Raw genomic sequence first — 27,380 nt, forward strand, 5'->3', positions numbered from 1 at the left:
AGAAAAAAAATTTGATTTTATACTGCACAAAATATTTGGGAAATTAAAATCTAATAAGATTATCACCCTCCCTCAGTCATACAGGAATCAAGATTACCTACTTACAGAACATAAATTACTTTTATACTACACTACAAGATGACAAATATGAAAGTCCTCAAAACTTTTAATAGAGCACGGATACAGGTGCCTTCTATCTGGTAAATGACGTCATAAATGTGTGCAATATTGACATTTCTTTTCCATTTAAAGACATGATTCTAGAAATGATGTATAACAGTTATCTTTTAAGCATTATCAAGAAGCAATAATATCTACATTTTAAAGACCTTCCATTTGAATAATAGGAGTCACCACACATAAAGACAGCAAACCAACAACACAAATAATCAAAAAACCATCTCAAGGTCATTTTTCAGTTTTTATCAAGACAGCTGTCAATCAATTGGAAAGGAGTTGGCAAACTTAACTCCCTAGAGTTATAATTTGAATAGTCAATTTAATTTGTAAATACTCTTCAGATTTTTCACATGTTTCAAGTCAAATAGCTGTGACCCCAAATCTGATATATATTAATAAAATCATTATAATGTGAACAATTGTAAATGCCTATACTGTAATGTATACAGCTAGCTAGTAAACTTAGCAAAAACAATAAACAGCTGCGCCATGAGCGCATGATACGCCCGATGTCTTGTGTGGAAGTTTTATGCAATAATCATAAATAGTTTCTGAGAAAGTTTTTAGCAATAACCATATATTGTTTTTGAGACATGGCGGGACATGTGAAACCACCTGTTTTTTTTTTTTACAAAAAACTAAATATCCCTTAACAATAATCATAAAATTTTTGAGATACGGCGCAACATGTAAAATAAATAGCTGTGCCATGAGCACATGATACGCCCGACGTCTTGTGTGGAAGTTTTATGCAATAATCATAAATAGTTTCTGAGAAAGTTTTAAGCAATAACCATATATTGTTTTTGAGACACGACAGGGACATGTGAAATCCCCAACCCTGTCTTTTTTTACAAAAAACTAAATTTCACTAAAATAAAATTTTGAATCTAAAACCAAAAAGTATACAGATCTTTAGATTAATATAACAAAGAAGTGTGTAAAGTTTTAAGCAATAATCAAAAATTATTTTTGAGATACGGCGCGACATGTAAAAAAAAACCTCCCCTGTTTAACAAAATACTCAATAACTCCAAAATAAAGTTTTGAATCATCACAAAAAAGTATACAGATCTTTAGATTAATATAACAAAGAAGTGTGTAAAGTTTCAAGAAATAATCATAAATCTTTTTTGAGATATATGGTGCGACATGTAAAAAGACCCTCCCCCTTTTTTACAAAATACTCAATAACTCAAAAATAAAATTTTGAATCATCACCAAAAAGTATACAGATATTAAGATTAATATAACTAAGAAGTGTTTAAAGTTTTAAGCCATAATTAAGAATCGTTTTTGAGATACGGTGGGACATGTGAAAAAAAACACACCCCTGTTTAAGTTACAAAGTGCCGTAACTCAAAAAATTTTAATCTTATTTTCACCAAAAAGTATACAGATCATTTGACCATCATAAGAAACAACTATGTTAAGTTTCATGAAATTTGGATAAGTCATTCTCAAGTTAGGGTGCGACATGTTTACGCCGGACAGACAGACGGACAGACAGACAGACGGACAGACGGACACCGGACATTTGTATACCATAATACGTCCCGTCAAAATTAAGACATGCGTATAAAAATCCTCCCCTGTTTAACAAAATACTCAATAACTCAAAAATAAAGTTTTGAATCATCACCAAAAAGTATACAGATCTTTAGATTAATATAACAAAGAAGTGTGTACAGTTTTAAGCAATAATCATATATTGTTTTTGAGATACGGCACAACATGTAAAAAAAACCTCCCCCTTTTTTACAAAATACTCAATAACTCAAAAATGTTATTTGAATCATCACCAAAAAAAAAAAGTATACAGATCTTCAGATTAATCTAACAAAGACATGTGTAAAGTTTTAAGCAATAATCATAAATGGTTTTTGAGATATGGTGCGACATGTAAAAAAACCCTCCCCATTTTTACAAAATACTCAATAACTCAATAATAAAATTTTGAATCATCACCAAAAAGTATACAGATATTAAGATTAATATAACTAAGAAGTGTTTAAAGTTTTAAGCCATAATTATCAAGAATCGTTTTTGAGATACGGTGCGACATGTGAAAAAATCACACCCCTGTTTTAGTTACAAAGTGCCGTAACTCAAAAAGTTTTAATCTTATTTTCACCAAAAAGTATACAGATCATTTGACTATCATAAGAAACAACTATGTTTAGTTTCATGAAATTTGGATAAGTCATTCTCAAGTTAGGGTGCGACATGTTTACGCCGGACAGACAGACGGACGGACAGACAGACAGGACGGATGGACGGACGGACGGACACTGGACATTTGTATACCATAATACGTCCCGTCAAAATTTTGACGGGCGTATAAAAACCAGATTCAAGATCAAATGCAAAGTTAATTGGTGCACAAAGGTTTGAAGTAAGACTTGTGTTTCTTTAATTTATTATCACCTAATTCAGTGTTCTAGCCAGGATTTGAAAAGGGCAGGGTGCTAGTCAGAAAAAGGGCAATTTTATGTGTGAATGTCACAGAAAAAGGGCAATATTATGCGTAAATTTATATCATTGAAAATAAAGGGCAATTATTTAAGCCTCATAATTAATTAGCACATAATTTTTATTATGCATTTATGTAATTTAATTCTTTTGGCACAATTTTGTTTATAGTTGACTTCATAAATCTATGGTCATGATGCTGCGACTCTTTGCGAAACTTTTGCCTTATAATGTGTATCTTTTTTTATGTATATTACGCTGTCTTGTAGTTTTTTATTTATCTTTATTCGCTGTCTTGTAGTTTTTTATTTATCTTTATTCGCTGTCTTGTAGTTGCTGTCACTATAGCAGTCTGACCAAGTAGAATTTTCTATATTGGGAATTCTTCAATGCACTTGATAGATCAATTAATGGAAGTATCTGTGTGTCACTAACTTAATTATGTCAATAAAGGCACACCTCCACTTATTTGGAGTAATAGTTATCCTCCACCAATAAAGGAACACCTCCACTTATTTGGAGTAATAGTTATCCTCCACTAAGAATATATATACACGGATATCTAATATATAAAAAAAATAAAAAAATATATAACTGTTCTAAAGTCGTCCACCAATCAAAAGGAGAAATTTATACACAACACACTGTATCCACTAGATTAATGTCTCTTTAGTAGGATATAATTATTTACACTTTAACTTTAAGCAGGGCTCGAACATATGAAATTAGTAGGTATATTATAAGTAAAGATGCAAAATATAATTTACAAAATATTTATTTTTGAAGTGTATTTAACAGTTTAAGTGAAAATAATTTAAATTAATATTCTAATATGCATTTGCATTCAATTTGTTTTATATTTAATCCTTTTACGAAAAGAAACATAAATTTAAGTAATATATTGTGAACAGGTGATAAATAAGTGGAAGTAATCAAATTGTTTCTCAAACTTTTTTGAAATTCACAAATTATTTAAGACCTCTAATTAAAGGCTTTAAAGCTAAGGTACATGTAATAGGTGTTACATACAATGTGTTTGAAACCAAAGCCGTCAGGTAAAGCCATACAGTAACACTTAATGGTTCACTTAATTTGACAGTTTGCACAGTTAGCTGAACTTTCTGTTTATGGAATAAATACCGGTATTTTAAAGGAAGAAAAATGTCAGTTTTTCGGTGATAAAAACGACAGGGTGCTGCGCCCTGTTCAAACTTTATAGCTAGAAGACTGCCTATTTAAGTACTAGTAGTACAAATAAATCACTAGACTAAGTGATTTAATTTTTATTGTAGCTTTAAATATACAATTCTAATGATCAAGGAACTAATCATGTTGCTAAAATTATCAGAACCAACATCTGGTCCGAGACCACAATTGTCGTCCCTTGATTTATGTTGTTCACAAATATAGTCCCTAGTGTTGACAGTGGGTTACTTGCCATTAATTTTTATACCCCTTCCAATTTTATTTCTCCATGTTTAATGCCTCAAATTGCAAGTAGGGGGGTAAAATTACACTGTAAAAAAATTTGGGTCCAGAATTTTAAAGGAAAGTAGTGATTTGGTCCAGCTGAAAAAGGTTTAAAATTAGCACTTCGGAAACTGTCAAAAAATTTCAAGACGCCCTAAACATAAAATTGTCCATATTTTGAGTTAGAGCCGATGAAGTTTTCTATAATTTTGATATAATTTGTCCCAAAAGTAGTACAAAACACTGTAAAAGTTTCTTTGAGAAAGCGCAGATGGGATTTTTTTTATTTTCATTTATGTCATGTATGTTCTAAAAAGAATGCACTACGAAATAATTGTGGTCTCGGACCATCTGTCTTGATAGGATGACAGGGTCATGTCAGGTGATGACCTTGAACTTAATCTGGGAAAATGACATGAAAATCATTTGTTTAAGTATCATACCTCTAAATTTTATCCAAAAAATCTCTTCTTTACGTACATATTTTTATTTTGATAACCCCCACTAATTTCAATTACTTAAAAGAAGCAAGATGTTCATTTTTTTCAATTTTACTTATTATAATGATAAGATAACACATAAACCATTTTTTTGTAAACCATTAACCAATGTGTTTAAAATTTGGTAAAACTACAAAATCACAATTTGTAACAAAATTTTGAATTTGCTACTTAAATTAGTCCCCGGACTGATAGTCCCAGATACATTGTAGATAGATAGATAGATATACATGTAGTTTATAGTTGTATCTCTTCTTCAACATATTTGGAGTTAGCGCATGTCATGCATGTAATCTTTCACTAACATAACTAATTAAAAAACAAAAATTGGTGCAATTAAAAACATGTCATTTAAATTTAATGACCAAGATTCAGTACTCATGACAGTCTTATGGGCAAGGTATTTCACTCTTTAATTGTTTTACCAAAGAATGGCTCCTTGTATATATATTTCAAATAAAAGATATACATGTACACTGTATGCATAGTTATGGGAGGGTGGTAAAGGGTTATTTTTGTGCAACGTTTTCAGCCTTTTTATTTCAGGTTTTGATGTTTTATTTCTTGTTTTCTCGTGTTTGGTTCGATGTGTGTGCTTCATTTTTCTTCTGATTTTCTTTTGTGTTTTGTGTGGTACTCTTAATTTCTCATGCTTATCCTGCATTTGATTCAAAGGTAAATCAGACTAATTCAAAGCCGGCCTGGATACTGTATATGTATAATGTGCAATGAAATTACTATGAATAATAATAATAAATTAAGTTGGTGACAACTTTTTTAAATTTTACTATTTGTCTCCAATAGAAATCTTTAATGAACTATTAAAAGTTAAAATTGATAAATCTACAGGTTTAGATGATGTTGGTCCTCAAATTCTAAAAATAAGTGCTCCAATAATTTATGAATCCGTTGCGCATATGGACCATAATTTGCTATTGGGCTCCGTTTCCTATAACTATAGAAAAGTGATAAAATTTGAATTACTGTAAGAAAAGTTGTAACTACATCTAAAGATGCCATTATTTTTTATTAACATACAAGTGTATGCTACTCTTCCCTAGAAAAAAAATTGAAATATACGAATTTCAAAGATTCTACAACCGTATTTTTGTGTCGTTTCTCGCGTTACTTTTTGCTTCCGAAGGGCATAACGCTGACTGATTTATAGATAATTGTCACCGGCAAATTCGTAACTTTTGCTTTCAAATAACAAAGAACATCGACCAATAAGAATAGTGAGAAGAAAATGCAGAGAACTATAAGTATTTATGTAGCAGATGTAAGAACAGTGGCGTGATTTTTGTGTCCGATTTCGTAACGCAAATTTAAGATGATGTAATCTGCTTTGTTGTAATAGAATTCTTAAAAACAATATGCAAATATGAACTCTCGCGAGATGTTCAAACAGGTAAATCAGAGATGATTAACATTCTTGTTTTGATCTTCGTAATAATTAAGTAAGAAAATGACGTTATCGTTATGCGTTACATTTCACACGAAACAGAAGTCCAGTTATTTATTAAAATTGTTTTTGTCCTTAAGTTCTAATCATTTCCGGTCATACGTGAAACATGTGACTAACATGTGATCACGCCCTTACAGCCGGACATACGATATACTAGTTCTAAACATTGTTTTTGTTTCCAACGGGATGTTAGCAAACATAATCTGTAGACTTGTTTCGACTTGTTTAAAAAAGGAAAATACAATTTTCAAAGAGATTGCGCCGGGGGTCTATTATTATTCCTATGTGCATAATGTTACATACGATCTTGTGTGAAAATAAATGCCCAATGACTTGACAAAATCGATTTCAAATTTGACCGACGTTTAAACACACTACGTTTCCCAATAACGATGTACAGGGTCCTTGGAAAATTCAATCGAAATTACGTCTCTTATCATGGTGGCGATGTTCGTTGGATTGATTTTGCTTCAGCAGTAAATATTACTGGATATTTTAGGTGAATAAAGATAATTAAATGAAAAATGCATGTTAATATACCGTTACACTAGGAATGTACAAAGTTGGTAACTTTGTCACAATTTTTTATTATTTTTTTTTATTCATGTTCTGCAAACACTTTTCAGAAACGCAATAAACTTGTCAAAGGAAAAGTAAACTTTTACCAGGCATGACTTGAAAGGAAGTACTTTATTGATTTTAGCCCACTAAAGTAGGTTAAAATGTGGAAACCATGTAGATGGTGTACAGGTCACAAATATCACATGGTGCCTATTTTAAAGATTTTAATTCCAAGTTAAAAGTTTTTTTCTTTACTGGATTTAAAGAATTTTACATTGCCAATGATTTGGAATAAATTTTATATAACTGGAATTTCAAAACCAAATATAAATATATTTTTTTGCCCAAAACATCAAGATTCAACGATTATGGTATCCTGTATCAATGAAGAAAATATGGAAAATTCTGAATAAATTGTACTAATTGTTTTCAAAACAAGCACATATTTAGGAGTTTTATAATACTGTTACATTTAAGATGGATTTTAAGAAAAAGTATACTGTTCAGATTATTTTAAGCAGATTTTGCAATAAAATAAAACTAAAAAAATGCTTTCGGTTTCTTATGGTTTCCTGTCACGTTTAAAAAAACTTTAATATAACGTTGAAAATAGATTCTAAATATTAACATGAAGCAAGTAACACTAGTAATGGTGTTTATTTATGCCTTTTGAATTATATGGTGCAAAATAAAGAAAATAAAGATTGGTTTCCTGTTTGGTTTCCTGTCACGTAAACGGTGAATCAAAATGTATTAATTTTTTCTCGAAAAACTCAATTGTTCCATTCATACTATTCTAACACCAACACAACCCACAAAATAAAAGTTAAAATTTTAGAACTTATAAAAAAGGATACAAAAAGAAACCAAAGGCCGAATACCAAATTATGGTCCATATTTTTAATTTAAGCTTTTGAACAGGTATATATCCATCTACCTTTAAGTGTACAAGAGTATCACCTATCCATAAAAGTGGCAATGTAAAAAATATGAACAACTATTGACCAATATCTGTACTTCCAATTTTATCAGATTTTTTAAAAGATTATTTACTCTCAAATTTACAAATTTTTTTTCCCCAATCAAATGCAACTAGAGGATGCTAAAAGGTGACTGCAGGGTCTTCATTTTAATTAATGATGACTGTCTGATCTCCAGAACGGCTGAATAATAACTTCTAGTACTTTTTTTCATTAATATTTATGATTTTATTTCTTGTGCTTCGTTTTCCCCAAATTTTATTTTCCATGCAACGTTTGTGCGATTATTATTTCACATGTTTCCGTATTCAGGACCCCCCTTTACTACCGTCTTCTAGAAGTTGGCAGGTATGGTAATGCAACCTGAAATAAATTGCTGGTGATGCAACAAAATGATTTTGTTATATCATGTATATATATATTATTGAGAAAGGAAATGGGGAATGTGTCAAAGCAACAACAACCCGACCACAGAGCAGACAACAGCTGAAGGCCACCAATGGGTCTTCAATGTAGCGAGAAACTCCCGCACCCGTAGGAGTCCTTCAGCCGGCCCCTTAAAAATATGTATACTAGTACAGTGATAATGGACATCATAGACTCATACTAAACTCTGAAGTATACATGTAGATTGTGATGCTATGATGTCAAGAACAAGATTGTATTTTCCACTAATAGGGACGCTTGTATATTCTCTATAAAACTAGTTAAGGATTAAAAACCTAGGTGGACTCCAGCTTGGCCTTATGGGAGATAATTGCTTTTTGTCATAAGGGGGCACATAATTTACTGTATCATATCTACATGTTGATGCCCATCCCTGTATTCAACATTGTTTAACCTTATTCAGGAAAGTTTAGACGAAGTAACACATATCAAACTGGTGCCTACTAATTAGTAATATGCTGGAAAATTAACTAAGAACATCGCCCTGACCTCGGAATCCATACAGAGATTCACATGCCTGGCTGATGTTCTAAAGCTTCATTTGCAAGCGATGAACGTGTCGAAAAATGTTAATTTTGGGTCACATAGACAAACTGCACCTATCAAACTCATTCAGTTGTATCCTTTCTTCATCTGAAAGTGAAATTTCTGGGTTGTCAGGATTCATGCTTCCTTGATCTCATATCTTTTACATCTTTTCGGCAAAAATTCAGAAATATTTGATTCTGTTCCGGTGTTTTCCCAACACACTGACCTAATTAATTTGATTGACCAATCAAAACAATGTACGAGTTAAACAAAGTACATTCAATATTAAATGACAAAGCACACAAACGGACCTAAATTATGAATACTTTTAAAATGCACTATCGTTTTGATACTAAAATATAAAAACTTTTATAAAATGCACAATCGTTTTGATACTAATTCAGGGAGACACATCATGTAAAACAAATTATGTGTTTTTATGTCTCTTTGGACAATGGTTGTTTTATTTCGTTGGACACTTAAATTCGTGGATAAAGTCATCCACGAAAACCACGAAAATTGGTACCCCTCGAATAAAAGTACTTTCACAGTACTACAATGATAATGACCGGACTCGACTGTAGTTGTTTGTCTCAAAGTAGAAGCATGAGATGGCCCTGTTTGCTTAAATGAAAGGTGTCTTTACCATGAAAAGACCATGCGAATCGAAGTCTCTAAATTGGGAAATAGATAACCAAGTGCTAACGAAACTATGTGTATTGTATCAGGATTTCATACAAAATTTTGTGAAGTCTTTATGGAATTTCTTGCATTGTTGATGAAAAATAAATGACGAATTTCATGATACTTTATATCTTTATTTGTAAATTATATCTTATTACATATAAAAGTAATAATATGTGGTATGATTGCCGGTCATGTATTTGTATATGCTCCACAATTTCTCAATTAGAAATAAGATATATTTAATGTTTAATAGAAATAAGAAGATGTGGTTTGCAGTGGCGGATCCAGGGGGGGGGGGGGGGGGTTCCGGGGGTGCGATAAGATAAGATAAGAAATTTTATTTCAAGTCGGGTTACATTAAATACAAACATAAGCTCTGTAGAGCTTTTTGCCGACATTAATAACAATAACAACACACATATTAAGATACATAAAACACACATATATGAGACATACAAATTATGATAGCTATATTGCTAGTAAAAAGTTCATAAATAAAAAGCATAGCACATGCAAGCAAAGCACTAAAACTGAATCATAAGCACATGCAAAGCAGAATGAAATAAATAAAGCACCCCCCCCTTTATTTTTGCCGATCAATGCATTTGTATCGGGACATATGTTTTGCACCCCCTGCACCCCCCCCCCCTTTTTGCCCTGGGTTAGCACCCCCCTTTCGAAAATTCCTGCATCCGCCCCTGGTTTGAGTGCCAATGAGGTGATAACTCTCCATACAAGTCACAATATGTAGAATGTAAACAATAATAGGTCAAAGTACAGCCTTCGGCACGGAGTCTTGGCTCAAACCAAATAGCAAGTTATAAACGGCTTCAAAATAACAAGCGTAAATCACTTCAAAAAGGAAAACCAAAATAGTCTAATCTGTAGAGAAAACTGGAAACGAGGAACAAATATAGTCCAAATAATTATGACGTCTCAAAACAAAAATAAAATAGCCTTTCAAGACGTCCTAATTATTTCGACTAATAGTACCATATTTTCAATTTTCAAATATTTAATATTTGTCCTTTTTCTAGAGAATACATATGTCAGTCTATCGTTAAAAGTCGTTTTAATTATATCCTTTAAACAAAAATTTGTTAACATTAATACATTGAGTCATTTTATTCATTTCCTTATAAATAAACGGTTTTATTGTGAAAATATTATAGGGACATAAACATTGAATTATAAATAAATGTTCCACTTAGTATCTTATAAGGATGAACTCTTATGTGTTCAGTAGTTGACGAAGCAATGGTTTTCCGGTGTAAATATATGTTAATTCCTTATATATACATATGTCATATTTTGTTGAATCATTTTCAGATATAGAAATAATAAGACAACGAGTATTTCAATTTCCTGCTTTTCTAACTAAAAGTTTTCCTGCTCGTAGTGGGGTTTTTTCTTTAAAAAATCTTGTTTTTGTAGATTTATTTAAACAGACAGTGAGTATTTATCTACCTTTATTATATATAAATCAACAGTGTAATAATTATATGTAAAGTATCTAGAGACTAAATTATGTATTAAATCATTGAATAATTCGGAATGAGTTTCAAATAAAGTTTCAAAAATAGAGTTATCTCCCATTAGAATATTCCAAACTGTAATCGGCCCGTTGATTGTTTCCCTTTAATAATTTATAAGATACAATACACCCATTTTGACGCGAATAATATTAAGATGTTTTAGGCCATAAAAAGTTATGCAATTTGCCGTGACGAACATTTCTTGTACAATCCTATAAAATTTACAAAAAAGGATGCAGTTTTTAAGCAATAAGCCAGTTTCTGTGAGACTTTCGTTTAGTCATAGTTTCATAATCATTGGAGTGGGGGCGGCTTAACAGCTTAAATTGATTTCAGATAACAGTTAACAAACACCTTGAAAAGGACCATAACAAGTTAACACAAAAGGGTATCCCCCCTTCATTGTAGTAGTGTTTTCACGGAGAGCACACACAGTTTTATGTGTTATTTTGCTGTTTTTTTTAGGCCGTGTCTATTTCAATTTCTTGATTTATGTCTGCCATTGCCTTGTTTTGTATTTTCTTCAAAGATTTACACGAAACGCAAGGCCCACTCACCAAAACAATATTGTACAAACAAAAAAAATGGTAAATCTCAGTCGGAATTTCTATTTAAATTATATGTTCCTTCAAATTTTTCATTGAATCTGTTTTACTCGGATATTTCCCATAGATCTCAATATAAAGATATTTTTTTGTTGTTATCAATAAGTACTTGTACCTATTAGCTTCCAATGTATTTATTTCGCAAAAGCTCCCGTCTTTTGATTAAACTAAAAAAACATGTATTGTTATTTGACGTATATGTGGTGCAGGTAACAAATTGCTGTTATAAAAAAAGTTGTTTGTACATCTCATGCCATCGTTTCCGTTGAAGAGTTTGTATAAATAAATTTGAAATCACCCTTTTTTTGTTAGTGATCTTTACCACAAGTTATTCAACAATAGAATAACTTTTTCCGTTACATGATAACAATGTTAAAACTTCATGGATTTTCAGGACGATAACAAATAAAAAAAGTAAATACAGTTGGTATATTCTGGTATATACTCGTTATATAAAAAAAAAATGATAATCGGGATGAATAGCTAGAAATTTGAACAGACACTGAAAATTAGGGTATGTTGGATTGGGACAGAACTATTGCATAGTAAAAGACCATAAACGGGACCCTCGGGTAGTCATTGCAATGGTTCTTTTATAGTGTGCAGAAGGTGTATCACTATCTCTATACGAGCAATTGGAATTGACAGCTACACTCCAACTATACATAACTTTATTTAGCAACGGGAGATCTTAAACTATGACTTGGGAGAAGTTCATATAGCCCAGTCAACCCTTGGAATTGATATAAAGATGAGGATATTTAAGTAATTTGTTGGAGGTTGAATACTTCTTTTCTAGTTTCGATACTCATTATTTAAATGTATATAGTTGCTCACCTGTGATCCTTAGATATATATATATCATGACTTTGTAGTATACATTTAACCTTATTGACCTATTGTTTTTATTGATATTAATGATATACTATCTTTCTATCACAATGCAAGTGAATGACTAATCATCCATGTTTCTTAGCGTAATTTGTCAAAATTGAACCTTTTTGGCTGCAAAAAGCGAATGTTATTTCACTATTTCACTTTCATTACTGATTGAACAGAAAAAAATCAAACTTTAGATCTTTTATATATCTCGTAGCTAGTGCCCCTTTAAAAAGAATAAATTTCGTATATCGTTATACATGATACTAGTAGAAAGTACTCGGTCAGTCGAATATTTAGTATACTAGTACCCAATATCATACAGTCATGGTTGGGTTTTCAGAAAACGTCTATATTGCTGATAAGAATTCAAAGAAATCATAATATACACTTTCATTTTATCATTAGTATATAAACATGTATGCGAAAAAAACGTATAATAAACTATATAACTGGTAAGATTCTTTGCTTGTCATATTTACATTATTATCATACATATAATTATTACAATACATAATAGTACCAAGACAAACTAGAGAAAAGTTATATGATTGCCATGAGACAACTTTATATTCAAAATTCAAATTCTGTTTTGATTCTGTTAACTTATATTTGTAGTTTCCATCTGATGAGTTTAGCCTTTTTCAATCGATTTTTTATAATGTGTTCTTATGTTGTACTGTTATATCACTGTCCCAGGTTAGGGGAGGGTTGGCAACTTGGGATCCCGCTAACATGTTCAACCCCGCCACATTCTGTATGTATGTGCCTGTTCCAAGTCAGGAGCCTGTAATTTAGTGGTTGTCGTTTGTTTATATGTACATATTTGTTTTTCGTTCTTTTTTTGTACAAACATTAGGCCGTTAGTTTTCTCGTTTAAATTGTTTTACATTTTCATTTCGAGGCCTTTTATAGCTGACTATGCGGTATGGGCTTTGCTTATTGTTGACGGAGGTACGGTTACCAATAGTTGTTCATTTCTGTGTTATTTGGTCTCTTGTGTAGAGGTGTCTCATTGGCAATCATACCACATCTTCTTTTTTTATATTTAGGTCGCTGTCGGCTTCCAACTGTGATCGAAACTCATACATTGCAGTAAGTCTAAAACGCGACAAAATGTGAAAGAATGCAAACGAAAAAACACAATAGGATTTTATAATAATAATGTATATACAGTTTATTGTTGTACTGTATATATTCTAGTTTATGGATGAAGGTCATATTTTGATCTGTATTTGTTGTTTGTTTTTGTTTTGTCGTCTGTTTTCTGTTTTATTTATCTATTACTTCACATTAAAAAGTTCTGTCCAATATACTTGACGAGTAATGTTTTCGGATATTGCAAATCTTTATATTTTCTCTGTTTGCTTTTTTTAAATTCCGTTAGATCAAAGCAAAAGGGGTAAATCAAACATAAAAATGTATTAAAATATTTCGATTTTATCTTTTCTATAAATAATATGCCCCCCTTTTTCTCTTCCTCAAAACTTTGCTATTAAGGAAGATGTTCAGAATTGAATACCGATAACTGAATTATATCTGATAGTCACAAGTAATATAAACAAGTAGTATACATTACAGGGACGATGGTGCTAATACAAAAAGCCGAATAGAGGAATTCAACACATTGAAAGATATAAAAAAGTATAATGACAAACAGGAAGCTAAGGAATAACTAAGAATTCATATATACAGTAAAAAATGATTAACCATTATGTGATGAAACAACAAAACATGATAAAAAAAAAACACACAAAATAAACGCAGATGACCTCAAATTGAAATAAAACAAAACAGAATAATGTATTTTCTTACATTTCATATATATAATAATTGAAATTTTTTTATTGCAAAGATACTTGCGACGAATACAGATAATCAAGAGAAGATAACTCTAGTTACCTCATGTATTAGTCTAAAATATAAAAAAAAAATCTCTTTTAAGCAGTTTGAAGTTGACACTTATAATTATTCTCTCTAGCACTATACTAGGACATTTAAAAACATGTACTGTAGAAGAGAATAGTAGGTGCTTAGTTCCTTCAGGAAAATATACATTAAACGATCTAATTTTCATCCAAGAGGAATAACTCAAATTTCATTAAGCGTGATTTAGACATTTAGACAAAACACTATTTTTTTTCTGTTATGCTATTATCATGATTATTTGTAAGTAAAAGGATCTGTCTTTCTTTCCTAAATAACTGAAAATCACCCCAAAAGCTCTGATTTGGAGATTTTAAAATTCACAAATAAATCATTTAAATGTGGAAAAAAACCCGAAAAGATAGCCTGAAAAGATTGGTCTTAAGGCAATACAGTTTATCGATACGTATATTGCTACTTTTCATATGGGGACCAATTACGACTCTTTAGACTAGTACTCGTTAGGCTAGTAGACTGGACCCTGTATTGTTTTGAATAGCATAGCAGTGTATGACCAAATTCAGTAAAGATTTGTCTTAATTTAGTTTTACTGATAAACATAAAGCTCATGTACGGTTCGATCCATAGATAATATTATTTATTCAGGGAACTGAATTTAAATAAACCTTAAACATTAATGACCAATGGCTAATATATTTGAAAACATCATTTTCAAATATATATATAAAAAAGTATTTTTTTTTTCTTTGGTTGTTAGTATTTAATTTTTATAAATGTATTGTACTTACTCTATTTGAATAGATCTTACATAAAAAACAAAACAAACAAAACAAAACACAAAATTATAATGAGATCATCTATACTCAAACGTATTTGTTTCCTTGTCCGTGATTCAATGTTATTCATTTTTGGGTAATCAATGCTGGTTGCCGAAATGTGATTTTTAAAGATGGAGAACAAAATAAAGTGATCATGATAATACTCACAAATGACTGTTCCCTCCTGATATTCGACCAATCATCATAAAATGATGAATCTGAATTTTCCACAATAATAGAGTAGCAATGTCAACTTGAAATTCTTTAAAAGGGAAAAGGGAAACACAAAAAAATGAAAAACTGAAAATTTAGAATTCTTAAATACACATTCTTCAAAAATAGAAAAATAAAGCAAGCAAGTCCACAAAGTTCGTTACTTGTACTTTAAGTCCTATTAATATGACAGTAACACCCGCTTCTGTGATGTGATTAGATGAGATTGTGACAAGGAAGCCAACAAAATGAACTTCGATAAGCTCAATTGAAAAAAAAACAAGTATCATTTTAAAGATCGTGTTTGTAATCAAGGGAAGATAACTCTAGTTACCTTATACAGTTTATCAAATTATAATCCTGTGTACCTTTGATAACTATTTACACCACTGGGTCGATGCCACTGCTGGTGGACGTTTCGTCGCCGAGGGTATCACCAGCCCAGTTGTCAGCACTTTAGTGTTGACATGAATATCAATTATATGGTCATTTTTATAAATTTGCTGTTACAAAACTTTGAATTTTTCGTAAAATAAGGATTTTCTTATTCCAGGAATAGATTACCTTAGCCGTATTTGGCACAACTTTTTGGAATTTTGGGTCCTCATTGCTCTTCAACTTTGCTCTTGTTTGGCTTTATAACTATTTTGATCTGAGCTGCATTTATGGTTAATTTAGACTTTTTACCTGTTCATCTTTAAATTTTGTCCAGTAAGAGTTTCCCCCTCTTTATTCGACATAATCCTTGTTCATCTTAAATGTCACATGTTACAATGATGGTACGCTTATCATGTGACAGCAGGTTGTAGATGGTTATATTTCGAAGCAGTGTTTGCTATAGAAGAGGACGAAACTCAAGTCGCTTGTTTATAAACCGATTAAATTATTTTCCGAATCTTGGTTCAAATATTTCTTTCCTGTTTCAAAAAAATGGTTGAGAAGAGTCCTGTCCCACCTGCAGTGAATCAAACAGTTGCTAATAAACGTGTTTGGATAGATAAAGTATACATGTCCCAAGTCAGGAGCCTCTGGCCTTTGTTAGTCTTGTATTATTTTAATTTTAGTTTCTAGTGTACAATTTGGAAATTAGTATGGCGTTCATTATCACTGAACTAGTATATATTTGTTGAGGGGAAGCTGAAGGACGCCTCCGGGTGCGTGAATTTCTCGCTACCTTGAAGACCTGTTGGTGACCTTCTGCTGTTGTTTTTTTCTACGGTCGGGTTGTTGTCTCTTTGGCACATTCCCCATTTCCGTTCTCAATTTTATGTACCTTCATTTAATCTATTCCATATCAACAACCAATGGCATGCAGACCATATAGCTCTTAAAGTCTTCTTTTAAATCATTGGCTTTCAAATATTCGGCTTTGAGCGTTCCGGAATGAAGGTAAATCTAGAAAAAAAGCTTCGGATGTATGAAATGTATAAAGCGTATTTTCTTTCTTTTTTATTGTTATTTTGCTTTCGGAAAGATGAAAAAAGAATTGTATTCACCGAGAATCGACAAAAAAGAACGTTTAAATATCTGTCAAAAAACCAACCTCAATTGTTGTCCTAAGCAAAGGTTTTTAAATAATAGTTTGCAAATCACAGTGACGATACTGAAGAAATAGAAACTTAACTAGTTCACAAAACAAACGAAGGAAACGTTAAAACCACAGCTAATTATGAATGGCCACATATAATCAAGTACATATTGACCCATCCCCTTTTCCCTCTGTAAAAAGGGGGTTAATGCTGGCTACATATTCGCTGTTATAAATAAAGATGAGTTATACTTATGGTTTGGTTGTCTGGGTGGTTTCCCGTGGTTATAACTTAAAAATTTAAAAAAAAGGTCAATATTTTTTTGATATTTTTTCATGTCTGCGGGTGTTATCTTGGAAAAAACACGCTCCATTTATCCTACATATGGATGTATGTAAAGTTTGTGTTACAAGATAAGGCCTTGTTTTTTTCCATTTTCTTGCATTCCACGAAGTAACAAGATAAGGCCTTGTTTTTTCCATGTTCTTGCATTCCACGAAATACATGTGAAAATCCACGTGCAAATCTGTTGAATAATTGAGTTACAGAGACATTGCATCCTTGCTGTGGAAATTGCTGAATTTAGAAGGTGAATTTTGATTTGCGGGTTTTAAACATATTTGTGATTAAGGGGAGATAACTCTAATTTCCTTGCACAATTTTTGTGATAATCTTATTTTTACAGTAAGAACCAACACACCAGTAGAAAAATATCAGTTGTACAATTTTTTATATAGATTTTGCCATACCGAATGTGCCTAACAGATTGAATATATTTGTTATACATCATATCAACAGGATTTTGCAAAGACTTAATATGTGCAACTTCTGGCAATATGCATATACAACAAAAAATAATTTTAGAATCATATTAAATATTTCCTTAACTGATGTGTACAGGAAAAAGAAACTGATATCAAGAAATCTATATGTATTAGCATTTATTAAGATTTTAAGTCCAAAAGACTGTGAATAGAAAATGACAGGAGTTCCTTGTTTATTTTTGAATTGGTCATTCACATAGATTATTACACGAAATTGCAAACATGATATGTCTGTAATAGATTTTGTTGGTCTCCAACATAAAAAAGTACTAAAAAATTATCGGAAGCTAAAAAATAAAACCTTCCCGTTAGTATTAAGAAATATATTTTTATAAAAAATCAGTGTTGCGGGGTCGAAAATAACAAAATATTTATCAATTTCAAACAAAGATAAAAAAAAAAAAACCAAAGAAAAAACTCTAAAAAATAATACATACAACGTAACAATACATAAGTATGTAGATATAGACATTTAACTGCATATTACACGTCTCTACATGACCGCCATTGTATCTCGTATCACTCCCATCGCATAAGAAATATAATTTCATAAATTATTTAATTGTGCCTGTAATAATGAAGAATTACAAGTGATTTGACAATAATTTTACTTGTTTTTACAGATTTGTGCATTTTTTGTTATAAAGGACTATACAGAAGCATATCCTTCCAATTTGATGTGATTACAATTTTTAAACATATTCTCCGCCATTAAAATATTGTGTAACTGTGCATAATTCGAATAAGGAGGATGAAAACAGAAGTTAAGGTAGGTGCTTTTGATTTATTTTTTATAGCAAGCTTCTAAAAAGGAAACTTTTATGTGAAATCTCAGTAATTAAAATAATTATGGTTTTTTATTAGACGACAATGGACGAAATCAATGAATACACAATCTGCAGGCTTGTCAAGACTTGCATATTGATAGTATAGTATTTTAGGAATTCGTGGGTTTTTTATTGAAAATTCTCACTTTGGGGACATTTCTATTTTTATGGAGTATGAAATTTTGTTAAATTTAGAAGCTGGTTTTTGTTTGTGGGGATTTTTGAAAGGAAGAGAATAATTCTGCACAATCTGTTACAGACGTGATGTCATTTTTCTCTCCATTGGCCAGAAATGTGTGACGTGTACATATATTAATCAAACTGTTTGTAATATACGTAAATAACCTGAATCTGATATACCTATAAGAAAGTATATATCACACTTCAGAACTATTTAAAAATCTCTTCTATGTATATCAATGAATAAAAAATAAGTGTTTACTAGGTCACGCATATCTGTGACTGATCTCTATACAAAAATGATTCGACAGCAACCCATCTAAACAGATTCAACTTATATATTTGCACATATTTTCTTTAATACTTGAGTTTACAGATTTAAATCATACACACTTATATCATCATTCAGTTGAGTATATATTCTTTTCTGTTAACCCGTAAAAGTGTATGAAAACTACTCGGAAAACTATGTTTCAACAAATGCATCTTTCTGCTATATTATGATATTGGTGTCCATTCAAACAAAAGCCAGCGAATTCAATGATTCCTCAAATAATTATAAGATATGTGTTAGTGTATGCAAATATTACAAACTGATTTATAGCATTGTGTTCAAGAATTATTTTGAATTGTCGTTTGTGCAACGCGAATACCAAGGGTCGGGAATGGAGAATGTTAGTCTGAGCCGACTCGGCTTCTTTATAGTCTAACCACAAAATGAGGGTCATTTGTTGCTGTATACCATAGTTGTTTTTCATTCATTATTTTGTACATAAATTGAGCTGTTAGTTTTCTCTTTTGAACTATTTTATGTTTATAATTTCGGGTCCTTTTATAACTGACTACGCGGTATGGGTTTTACTCAATGGCCGTACGGTCATTTGGTCTCTTGTGGAGAGTTGTCTTATTTGCAATTATATCACATCTTCTTATTTTTACAACTAGATATTATTTCGTAGAGAACCAAACAGAGCATGTGTACTGTTTTCCAATTGTAATGGGCGGTTATGTCACATACTTGTACATAAATATGTAGGAAAAGTAAACAAATATAAATCTTTCACAGTTTCGCTACAAAATTATGACCCCAAATATCTTTATCATATAGTAGACATTTACTAGTATACTATAAATACACATATGTTCGAGAAAAAAACACCCATAAAAACACGAACGGAAACGGATACAGAAAAGGAAATGTTCATCTAGTCAATAACATTTGTCTTTTGAATTGGTCCTTTCAATATCACAAAGTTGTAGATATTACTAACTTACTATGTATTACTGTATATATAGAGTTTCAGTCATCAGTAAACTGCATGTTTCTTAAAGAAATAATTCATACCGTGATGGACCCTCGTGGGTAAACAAGATCGTAAAACACCCCGTAGTATAGATTAGTAGACATTATACCTTTTATAATTTTGAAATTAAATTTTGTCAGATCATAAGTTAGCATTACGGTCTCTTTTTGAGAAAATTTTGTCTTTTGAATTGGTTCTTTCTGTACAAATTTTCTAAAAAACGTTTTTTTGACTCGTGAACCAATTCGAAGTTTCTGTTCGTACCCAAAAATGAAAAACAACATCACGTCATTGTCATATTAAAAGTTAACTGTCTTTGATGTTTTAAAAGGCAATTCGTTTGGTGTGCGCGTTTGAAAATGTTACCCAGATTGCATTAGATTTTGAACTGACGCCGAAATTGTATTAATTGAGTTCATCAGATAGTTGCAACTTTCTTTAAACTATTATAAGAAATACAGTTGTATAATTCACGGAAATAAGTGAAGACAGTTCTGTGAAATTATTTTATATTTTTTATTGTGTTAGCATGTCGTAATTATGAATCGAGTCGATTTGTCATTCATTCAGTTTTATCGTTATATCCTATAAAATTGTTTGGGCCGAATAACATTGATAAAAATAAATTGCAAGCTGACAAAATCTTACAATTGACTTATCATTATATACATATATATATATATGTCCCAAACCATATGACTATTTGGGCCATAAGCGTATGATCATGACCATATGCGTATACTAGTACTCGTTAGTTTATTGACGGACCGCTAGTAGTCACAGTAATTGACGGACCGCTAGTTTGTTGACGAAATGACCATTGAATTATGTATCCTTCTTCCTCGCTAAGGGCTGGATTCTTTAAAAAAATATTACCCCATTACGTATTCTAGCGCGTCTACAGGAACACACACTTATTATATATACAGCTCGTTATCTGGTGCAAAAACGACACCATCTACTTGTTGAAATCCTCATATCTTCGACGTGTTGTCTGAGTTTTGGTGTGTCTGTTATCTAGCTTCGCTATAGTTGATTTAAACGTTAGGTACATGGACCTCAATTTTGTTGTTCTTTTTTTTTTTTTTTTTTATCGTAAAGGATGATAATGTCATTACAATGGCGTCACTTCAACTGAATATAATTTCTAAATTTCATTGAAATTTATATGTACGTCAAAACAGGTGACAACTTTATGACGGACATTTTCCATCGGATAACCCGTGGTATTACAGTGCTAACTAACTCCAGAACATATACATACAATTCGTCTCAATTTGACATACCTTGTATATTTAATATATACTAGAACACACCCGTGATATTGCGGGTCCGTGACTGAATCAAAGTATATAACTATGCGTATGCCTTATTTTAGTATTGGTATTGTCATCTGATCAAGTCATGCCGATTATAAGATGCACAGTTTTCTCTGTTTTCTAAATCTTTCTGTTTGAACATGTTGAACCCGTCGACCTGGAACCTATCAATTATTGGTAATATTATTAATTTGCAAAACAAAAGGGCCGTGGAGTACTTTTTAACAGTATACAGCAAAATTCTAAATACACCGTTTGGTGGTGCGCCTGTCAAATGCGGAACATACAGATCATGTAGGAATAGGTAACAGTTGAATATACTATTGGTATCGGTGTCGGACTCGACTCGGAACTTCTTATTTATTGGCAGTATTAATTACGTGGAAAACAAATGGGCCTGGAGTGGTGTAATTTTTAATCAACACTATTGTACTATATTAGTTATATATAAGGTTGAATTCTTTGATTCATCGTTTTTACGTGATGACGGCTGACAAATTGGACCTCGTAATTTTAGTATTATAGATTCTTTGATTCATCGTTTTTACGTGATGACGGCTGACAAATTGGACCTCGTAATTTTAGTATTATAGATATATATATATAGTGTATGTCTAATACTATTATGTATGGTAGAAACATTTGTATTCAAACATACACGTACAGATGTGTCTAAACAGTACGAAATACTATGTAGTACAAATTTAACAGTTAAAGTAGTAAAACGAATTTGCGATTTGTATAACATTAATAATAAAAAAACAATTTAAATCATGTTGATATATTGGACAATTGTTTTTGCATTAGCTAACACTAGCATATTTGTATCTAATAACTCTAGGTATATATGTATGAATGCATAAGTCCGTCTGAGTGTATCCACTTTACATATATATGTTAGTTAATGTTTAAGAATATATCATATTTAGGATAGCGTCCTTTTGAAATTTGATCTTGTATTATAGTAAAGTATGATAAATGACGGCTATTCAATTACATTAAATGTGAGCTTGCTTGCCATGGTGTAAATATACAAATAACAAGATGTGGAATGATTACCAATGAGACGATTATCCATTGACAAAAATAACAACATCTATGTAAATAGCTTATTGACATTTTCTTCCAAATTTGTAAGAATCTGTATCTCGAACTTCACAATTTCATTATTTAAGAATTATTGAGGCTGTCACAATCGGTTGTTATGTATCACAAAAGTGATTTAACGAATTGGATTCGTACAATTAAAAAAAATCATAAAAAGTCACAAGGAAACGACTATTTAACTTCAGAGAGGGGAGGTGAGGGGTTATGTTTTTTTTCTTTCTAAAAAAAACAAATTTAGATCCCCACTTTGATGAAAAAAAATATTGTGGTCAAGCAGATGACAAAAAAAGATTCTGAATTCCGATTCCCATACCTTAATGCCAGGCGTTGTGAGTTTATTTTCGATTTATGAGTTTGACTGTCCCTCTGGTATCTTTCGTCCCTCTTTTCTAGTGTTTAATTTTGACAAAAAATGTTTGATTGATAGCGTCGAATAATTTTCTGACTTTGACAAAAACCTTAACTCCACCCACCCCCCTTTTTGAAGGTTATCGTATTCTAGTTCAAGTCACAATGTCGATACAACTATTTAGAAAGGGAAGTTAAGACTTGTTCAACCTTTACAGATCGATTTACACTATCTTTATGTGTAATAATGGCATTAATTGAACACCACATTGGAATTGATTTTTTTCTTAACATTAAAACTTCTTACGAACAGTTTCAAATCATTGAATTTTGATGCTCTATTGATCTGGTTTTATTGAGCGAAAATAAAAATGCTACGCAGTTGAGGGATGTTTCATTACAAGATCAGATAAATGATAGTAGTCTATAATTAAATTGTAATACAAACTGTAGCTAGGCAACTTATAAATGTTTTTTTTTCTAAGAATACTTCCTTTTAGCATGTCAGATCAAACCATCTCTTTAAAAATAATAATTTGGTTATAAAATTTACACAAAAGAAAAGAAAAAAAAAACGAAACTTGAAATCATATGGAAAAATGATAATAAACTTTTCAAAATTGAAACAGAATTTTATTTATCAAATACCCTAATTTTTTTTTGGCTCTGAGGATGATAGTAAAAACTGAAATAAAAACTAAGTGACAAAATATTTCATTTCCATCATATTTATCATAATAAGTTATGCCTTGATAAAACGCGGTATCAATGAAATAATACTTCGGCTTGATATATCACATTGACAAATCAGATAAATGACTTCAGTTTTTTAATACTATATTTTATAATGATATGTTTTGATAATTGTTGTTTTATTAACGTTCAGTGGCAAATATATATTGATGTGTAGGACATAAACGCAGTATAAGTGGGGTTTTCAAAATTCTGTACGTGAGGTATGGTATGATTGCTAATTGTAACAACTATCCAAAAGAGACAACATGAGTCTAGCAACTGCTTTTGTCAGTCAATTCAGGTTACGTTTTTTTGCAGGAAAGGGAAGATACAAAAGTTTATATGTATTGCAAAGTTTAGAAAGTTTTTGCCAAATTTAATAGCCCTGCTCGGCTACCAATTCGATTTTGTGTCACCGAGTGTATTGAATTGAATATTTTGATTTTTAAATGACAATTTAACAATAAACCTTATTCAAATGTTTGATTGAATCTTTATCAGAAAAGAATATTTGGGATGAAAATTAAAAATGAACAAATAAATCGATGATTCACTTTTTTTTGTATTTATCAAAAGGAAACTTAATACTATATATATATAGGAACTTTATTACTTCATTTAAAACTGACAATAATTATATTGTTTTCTTTTTCTGATTCCTATTATTCTTATTGATAACTGCATTTGTATTTTAGGCTGACTTTAATCTCCAAAGAATAAAATAAAATATATATATTTAATATTGAGTGTTAAAAAAAAATGTTAAGAGAAATCTTTGAAGCTTGAAATTGCAGTGTTGTCATTATTCGATGTTAGAATATGTAAAATATTTACTTTGAACTATGAACCGATAATTTAGCTTACAAGTTTTGACATGTTGAAAAATAGAATGTATATAATTTTATTTTGTAATAAATATAATGATAAATGCAAACCTTTGGAATTTAACCCTGTACTTTATCAGTGCTGTATTGTTTTATATTACAAATGACAAGTACATGTTTCAAATTTATGACAATTTTTTATTTTGTATTTCGTGATACATATTCTTTAAGGTTTTTTTAATTCCTGTACAATTCTGTCATATTCTATTTTTTTTTTAAATAAATACAAAATAATTCAAGGAATATGAACAAAAAAATACTCTCAAATGAAACCGGGAACTTGATGTAAAATCAAAAGTAACTTCATAAACTTCCGCAATAGGAGGATTGCGTATAAAAAAAAGTTGCATAGACAAAGTGACCATCGTTTGCCGTGCAAAATCTTAATTGTTTTTAGTTTTTCAGATGCTAAATTATTGCATGTTTTTTTTGTCTATTTTTTATTTTTTTATTTTGTAACAATCGTATTGTTTGGATTTCTTTTTCTCGTTTTATTTCAATTATAGAAACTTAGCGATGGGAATTACAGGCGTCCACAGGCGCTTTGGACATGGAACCTTTTTGTGTGACTTAAAATGATGTTTAGTAAACAAAAAAACCGTGGACAAGTCGAATGAGGAAATGAAATTAACTAAAAATCTCCAGTAAAGTAAGAGTTGAAGGTCCATCCCAGGCCTAAGCGAATTTTTGAATCTGTTTATTTTACTCTCATTGATAAATTCGAAGTAAACTTTTTAAAAAAGTAAATATTTCTTTGAAGACTGCTAGTGTTACAGCGAATCTTTTTATATTTTTTTTCATTTTGAAAACATAAATTTCAAAATTGCAGGAAAAGTTTACCTTTCAAGTCTTTATTTCCGACAGACATTTTAGTTGTTGCTGAAACACCGACGTCGGTGGAAGGTTATCGAGTTGTAGATGAAACAAAATGTGTAGCAGAGCATATTCGACATTGGTCCATTAAATAAATAAAATTAATAAATAAATAATCTTTATTTCAAGAGGATGATCCCATTAGTTAAAACTAATCTTCCTGAGACTGCACATGAAAAACTGATAAAATATTAATTAATTATTGTAAATTTTATTGTGAACATTTAAGTATGCATAATTTAATTACAGGTTTTAAAGATTTTGACTCTTTTGTTCTGATCACACAACTACGGATAAGACTAAAGCGGCTCCTAATGACCTCAATTACTTGTTCTAATGGCCACTGAGCCAAAACTGTGCGACTTAGTCTTTCAGTAATAAAACGAATACTGTAACGATATTTTTGAAATGTAATCGGTACCTCAGTTATACAGGCACTTGTTTCTTGCCATCCGTGTATATAATATGTACATTTCTGTAAATAAATTTTGTGCATGTGCAACGTTCTGGTGGAGGATTTCATTACAATTTGGAATAACTTGTGAATATGTTAACATTTTTAAAAACTAATCCGTTAGGGGAACACAGCTAGCTGTGTGTGCTCCAACGCTGGAGGGATTTACATAAAGAAGAAGAAGAAGGATCCACTATCAACATCGATAGATGAGGCCCCTCATGGGGGGTCCTAGTAATCACATAATCACCATTTTTTTGCCAATATAATCACATAATCATTAAATATTTGCTTATCTTTAGTAATCAAATAATCATAAACTAAAAATACAGTCCTAGGTAATCAAATAATCATGAAATATTTGGCTTAATAATCAAATAATCATTAAAAAAAACGGCCAAGTAATCACATAATCAAAAACCCCATGAGGGCCCTCATAGATGCATGTTGATAAGGAATTCTTCCCATGGATAGAAACAAATTGCCTTTGCACAATTACAACTTTAAAAAAATATATATATATCGAGATTTGCGTCACGGAACGCTATAAGGGAGACAACCTTACTAACTACCGAGCTGATGTAAACACGGAAGTAATATACATACTCGAGCACAAATTCTATTTATAGTTAAAATTGAGAATGGAAATGGGGAATGTGTCAAAGAGACAACAACCCGACCAAAATAAAAAACAACAGCAGAAGGTCACCAACAGGTCTTCAATGTAGCGAGAAATTCCCGCACCCGGAGGCGTCCTTCAGCTGGCCCCTAAACAAATATATACTAGTTCAGTGATAATGAACGCCATACTAATTTCCAAATTGTACACAAGAAACTAATATAAAAATAATACAAGACTAACAAAGGCCAGAGGCTCCTGACTTGGGACTTGAGTTGCATTCAGCCTTCAGCTGTTGAGGGAAAAGCTTCAGATTTTCTTTTAGATCAACTTTTCTGAAAGGAAATGTGAGCGTTTGCCAGCACTTGGCGTCCTCCATCGTCTCATCCGTTGTCCGTCGACCGCCGACCGCCGTCCGTCGTCCGCCGTCCGCCGACCGTCGTCCGCCGACCGCCTTCTGTCGTCCGTCGTCCGTCGACCGTCGTCCGTCATCCGTTGACCGTCGACCGCCGTCCGTCGTTCATCGACCGTAGTCCGTTGACCTTCGTCCGTCGACCGTCGTCCATCGACCGTCGTGTGTCGTCCGTTTGGTTTTAACTATTTCAAAGCTTGAATATTGAGGACTTGCGCCATTTTTTTTATTGTCCTTTCTATTTAGATATGAAAGGGATATTCTGTTTAAAGGAATCAGCTGGCTTTTCCGAAGGCTGTACATAAATCTAATGGTTTTTGGAAAGATACTCTGTCATATGATAAATATATGCAAATTGTTAAAGAAGTACTTTATAGCAGTCAGGCCGTCGACCGCCAACCGTCGTTCGTCTTCCGTCGACCTTCGTCCGTCGACCGTCGTCTGTCGTCCGTCTGGTTTTAACTATTTCAAAGCTTTGATATTGAGGACTTGCGCCATTTTTTTTATTGTCCTTTCTATTTAGATATGAAAGGGATATTATGTTTAAAGGAATCAGCTGGCTTTTCCGAAGGCTGTACATAAATCTAATGGTTTTTTGAAAGATACTCCTTCATATGATAAATATATGCAAATTGTTAAAGGAGTACTTTAGAGCAGTCAGAACAATGTTCACCGATGTGACTCAAATTTTCATATTTGATTTATAATATACTTAAACGCATATCCAAATTATAATAA

General features: G+C 31.5%; 2 protein-coding genes across 4 annotated transcripts in view; one reads left to right on the forward strand and one right to left on the reverse strand.

The window, feature by feature from the left end:
* The window catches only part of LOC143066959 (lysine-specific demethylase 6A-like), a 70,989-nt gene extending 62,159 nt beyond the window's left edge, over positions 1-8,830 (reverse strand). For both annotated transcript variants that reach the window (XR_012975811.1, XM_076239844.1), the window contains exon 1: positions 8,675-8,830. Coding sequence is in view for 1 of the 2 variants with exons in the window: in XM_076239844.1 (XP_076095959.1) it covers positions 8,675-8,742 (68 nt within the window). In the remaining variant the exon portion in view is untranslated. The remainder of the gene's footprint in view (positions 1-8,674) is intronic.
* Positions 8,831-10,603: 1,773 nt separating this feature from the next.
* Positions 10,604-27,380, forward strand: part of LOC143066964 (uncharacterized) — a 55,969-nt gene continuing 39,192 nt past the window's right edge. The window contains exons 1-2 of one of the 2 annotated variants that reach the window (XM_076239855.1): positions 10,604-10,741; positions 18,204-18,349. In XM_076239855.1, the coding sequence (XP_076095970.1) occupies positions 18,332-18,349 (18 nt within the window). In that variant the 5' untranslated portion in view covers positions 10,604-10,741; positions 18,204-18,331. Of the gene's footprint in view, positions 10,742-17,983; positions 18,350-27,380 lie in introns of those variants that run through there. The other variant, XM_076239854.1, reaches the window with a different exon arrangement.

Source organism: Mytilus galloprovincialis, chromosome 3, assembly GCF_965363235.1.
Source record: "Mytilus galloprovincialis chromosome 3, xbMytGall1.hap1.1, whole genome shotgun sequence".
NCBI classification, from domain to species: domain Eukaryota; kingdom Metazoa; phylum Mollusca; class Bivalvia; order Mytilida; family Mytilidae; genus Mytilus; species Mytilus galloprovincialis.